This window comes from Lactuca virosa, chromosome 5 (genome assembly GCF_052849685.1).
Source record: "Lactuca virosa cultivar CGN04683 chromosome 5, Lactuca_virosa_CGN04683_v6, whole genome shotgun sequence".
NCBI lineage: Eukaryota > Viridiplantae > Streptophyta > Magnoliopsida > Asterales > Asteraceae > Lactuca > Lactuca virosa.
The window spans coordinates 148,484,023-148,488,146 of record NC_136430.1 but is presented as its reverse complement, the minus strand read 5'-3'; the positions used below and the strand labels follow the sequence as shown (position 1 = coordinate 148,488,146).

The 4,124-nt window shown below is 38.3% G+C and overlaps 1 protein-coding gene across 2 annotated transcripts; it reads right to left on the bottom strand.

The window, feature by feature from the left end:
* Positions 1 to 414: 414 nt before the first annotated feature.
* On the bottom strand, positions 415 to 2,931 carry LOC145115688 (putative F-box/FBD/LRR-repeat protein At1g78760). 2 transcript variants are annotated; one of them, XM_079052041.1, is made up of 2 exons: positions 2,812 to 2,931; positions 415 to 2,122 (listed from the first exon to the last, which is right to left on the bottom strand). In XM_079052041.1, exon 2 carries the CDS (start codon positions 2,110 to 2,112, stop codon positions 529 to 531), a length of 1,584 nt encoding a protein of 527 aa, XP_078908167.1. In that variant the 5' UTR covers positions 2,113 to 2,122; positions 2,812 to 2,931; the 3' UTR covers positions 415 to 528. The 2 variants fall into 2 exon arrangements, with proteins under 2 accessions (XP_078908167.1, XP_078908166.1); XM_079052040.1 differs by having other exon boundaries at positions 415 to 2,114.
* Between the last annotated feature and the right edge of the window lie 1,193 nt (positions 2,932 to 4,124).

Below are 4,124 nucleotides of genomic sequence, written 5' to 3'. Positions count from 1 at the left end.
TATATATATATATATATATATATATATATATATATATATTCAAAATAAAAATGTTTTTGACAAATATGAAAATGTTGTGTATGTATGTTCCTATGCACACATCATGTAGGCAAGTAAACTAACAGGTAAATGTGCGAGTGTATTACCACTGGAATTACAGTAACGTTCCAATTCCTTTTAAATCACTCCGGATACCATGAATTTTAGTAAGTTTGTGGTGATGCCAAATATAATATAAAACTTTTAATATCAGTTGAGCTAATATTAAATAGAAAAAAATTAAATATATCATATATGTTTAAATATGTATGTAACAAATATTTTGGTAAGGTCATGTTCTAAGGCTTGGCGGACCAATAGGTGTACAATAATTAGCAATAAATAATAATAGGGTGTGTATATATACGCAGCGAATGTCGTATCAAATAAATACATCATTTATAATTATATGTTTAAATATGTTTGAAATACATAGTAGGATAAAACGAAAATTAAAATATGTAATAGTAAAACAAATAGAGATTATGGTTAACGCCACTTCAGTTTGAACTCGGGGTAGAAATCAGGAGTGGACCCGTCTAGCAAGCTTCTGTGGGAATTTGTTAGGGCTTTCCATTTTTGATGAGGATCCCATCTTATTTGAACATGTTTCAGGTAATGAGGCCAATACGCAGTTATAGTATTCTTCTTCTCCAATACCTCCCTCAACATAAGCTTGCAAAAGTGATTGTTGTGCTTGAAGGAAATATCTGGTTGTGGAAATACTTGCTTGGGATGACAAATCTCAAAGAATGCATCAAAAAATGGAGATCGCTCCCACAGGCCTTCGTCCTGATCCGTTTCAAACCACAGTTCTTGCATGTTAGTAGCAGGAGGAAGCAGGAGCCTTGTCCGTAGATCATCGATGTCAATATCCAATGGTGGAATAGAGTTGTCAGTTGATATATGAAGGTAGCACATGCGTGATAACTCGAATGCTTCCCTCATCATAAGAAAAAAGTCTGCATCAACAGGAAGCTGGAGCATGAGTGAAACCTTGAAATGCTGAAGAGACGAGAGTGGAAACAGAAGACTAGGCAATATGCAGCCAGAAAAATGGAAACAAAGTAATTTTGGAGCATAAACTTGTACATCGATAACCATGGCTGGGCACGACAGCAAGAACAATATTTTGATGGAAGGACATGTTAAATGGAAGCTTCCCAACATCCAAGATGTCAAATAAAGTGTCAAACTCTGGAGAAAAGGAAATTGCGATTTGAAGATGTCAAGACACGCATTGTCCGTTATCACACCAGCTAACGTTAAGTGTGTCACGCTTCTTCCTAATGATATTGAAGAGGCGTTGAATGGAGGAGGGGGGTGATCGCGCAGCCAAAATAGTACATCTAGTTTGTAGCTAAACAGGCCAAGATTTGGGACATCACTGATTTCCAAAGCAGTAGAGTCTACAGCATTTAAATTTATTTGTAATTCATAAAGACGAGGAAGGTTTTTAACCTTGATGGTCTTGAACCCGTTGCAAGAATTGAAAAGCACTATCTTAACAAGCAAGCTACAAGACGACAATATGTGATTAAGTGCCTCTTCACTTATGCGCACACAATCCAAGTGCAGTTCTCGTAGGGACACACACTTGATCACAGGATGCTGGCTAGTCGTCATCGGAACACGGCCCCCAGTCGTACCTGAAACTCTTATCTTAGTTAGGTTCTCACCCGAGAGTATCTCATCTGGCAAAGTAAACGAGGCACCGTTAAGGGTGATTGAGAGGGAAAACTCTTTGAGACAAGTTTTGGTTGCCAAGGGCCCGATCCATTTTTCAGCATGAGAAGCTGACTCCTGGTTCTCCACGTCCATCATAAGGTCAAACCTTTCGATTGGTATGTTGTCACGGAGATACCTGTATAGAACGCGGTCCACATACACCAAATTCATGCATCTTTCTCTTCCAACACTGAAGATGAGGATAGGGATGGTAGACCAGGCGTACAGCCATGACTTGGACAACACGCTTGTGCGGGCTGCTTCTTTTACCGGCAACCATGATTGTATACGCTGCATCAACTCAGGAACATCTTCCACTTCCCTTGCACTGGCACTGCTTTTCATCCCTTCAAACCTCGTAACAATTAACAAGTTAACAACACATCATCAATTTTCCACAGACATCTTATGTTATATTATGTACATATAAAATATAAAATTATGAAATCACCACAACCAAACCAGCACAGCAATGCATTACAACCATATAATATATACAGTGTGTAGCATCCATCCAAAGGAGGGGTTTTGCCTTACAGATTGCTATATACAGCACTCTACTAGAAACAAAAGCCTAAAAAACACAACTTCAAACATGAAACATGTTTGGCTGCACAATTATTCAGATACGGTAACAATCCAACAAAAACTCTTAGCCAGCCAGGGTCAAATCCTTTTGAAACAAACAACACCATCCAATCCATGTTATATAGGTAAAGCTAAGCCAGTAAAATAGATTAGTTCGATATGATGATAAGCGAACCATGAATTACAGCCCATAGTCATTCCTCAAATCGCCTTACCAAATAGCTTTAGATCTATTCAAAACCACTAACAGTTTCAAAATTTCTCTTGGTATCGGTACGAACAGAACCCAAGACACACAAACATGGATTGAAAACCAGAATTCCATACTCAGAAGAAAAACCCAATCTTGTAATTTCAAGTTTAATTGCTCTACTTTATGCCTCCAATTGTTCATATGCAGGATTTACAAGCACGAAATAGCAAACAACAAGATGCAAAACAAATTTAATGATTTACCTGATAACTAAAATCGAGAGGCAAGCGGCAACAGCAAGCGTTTCCTCGAGGGTGAGAGTAACCACTAAATCCAGGGTTCATGTTGTACTTTCACTCCTCGTATCTAGACTTTAGTTCTATGTTCTGTTTTTCGTTTTTCTAATTTTATTTTCTTTTTATTTATTATAACGTGATTGACAAAATTACAAGAATGGCCTTCCTCTTCCTGTTCCTGTTAGCCTTTTATTTTTCTTTTTCTTTTTTATTTTCTGTTTTCGGTTGTGGTCCTTGTGAGTATTTCTCAATTTAATTATTTGGAGTCAATCGTCAAATTAATCATGAGTAAATTACAGTTTTGGTCCCTATCGTTTTTCTCACTTTTGGTCCAATTTTTTAAAAAATAGACAAGACTTTATGGTTTAAAGAAATTACAATGTCTCTAATTCATAAAAAAAAAACCTTTTTACCCTTAAGCATTTCTTTTTTAATTTCTTTTAATCGTTTTTATATTATTTTAACTAAAATAGATACAAACAAAAAATTCACCCACCCCACCCTTCCCTCCTTAGTTACACCCACCTACCTCCTACTAACTCTCCCACTCCTTACTCACATTGCTTCTATCTCTCTTTTTCTCACTTTCCTGCTGCCATACATCACCATTGGACCACCGCAGTCGGCGAGTGTAACATCCGGGATTCCAGGTACCATATTTAATTTGTTTATTTTGAGTTATGAGGAGAGACTCGATGAGTTGACGCCTAGACTCGTCGAGTAGGAACGCTTTTGGCTGACTGGATTAATGAACGGACTCGACGAGTCGATGAGTGGACTCAACGAGTCCGCGCTGTGAGTGAAAACCCTAAATCCCCGGGCTTGTGCCCTATTTAAGGGACCTTATGGCCCTCATTTGCGACTACCAGTCCAGAGAGAGAAACCCTAGTGAGCTTGAGCGTGTGGTGTGAGAAGAAGGGCTATTTTGATCCTTGTTGGTGTGGTTTTTGCAAAGAAGAAGGAGATTCCAACAAAAGAAGGTCAAGGGGGTTGCTATTTTGTGGTTTCAAGCAAGGAAACTCCATCTTTGAGGTATTAAATCGAACCTTCTTCTGTGTTGGTGTAGAACCCTTGAATCTAGGGTTTTCTCTACCCTTTATTGGCTTGGATATGATGCTTATAATGTCCCTTTGAGTGTTAAACTCTAGATCTGGACCTTGAGAGGTCCAGAGAGCCCCAACCTCCCTGCTTTATGCTATTCCATAAGAGATATGAACCTAGGTTGCCATTTTAGAAGCTATTTCACTAAAAGGAGTCTTATATGCGTTGCATGGGTGTAA

Bases quoted from the DNA above. Each gene is read 5' to 3' on its own strand.
- LOC145115688 (XM_079052041.1), bottom strand. From the start codon at position 2,112: ATGAAAAGCAGTGCCAGTGCAAGGGAAGTGGAAGATGTTCCTGAGTTG.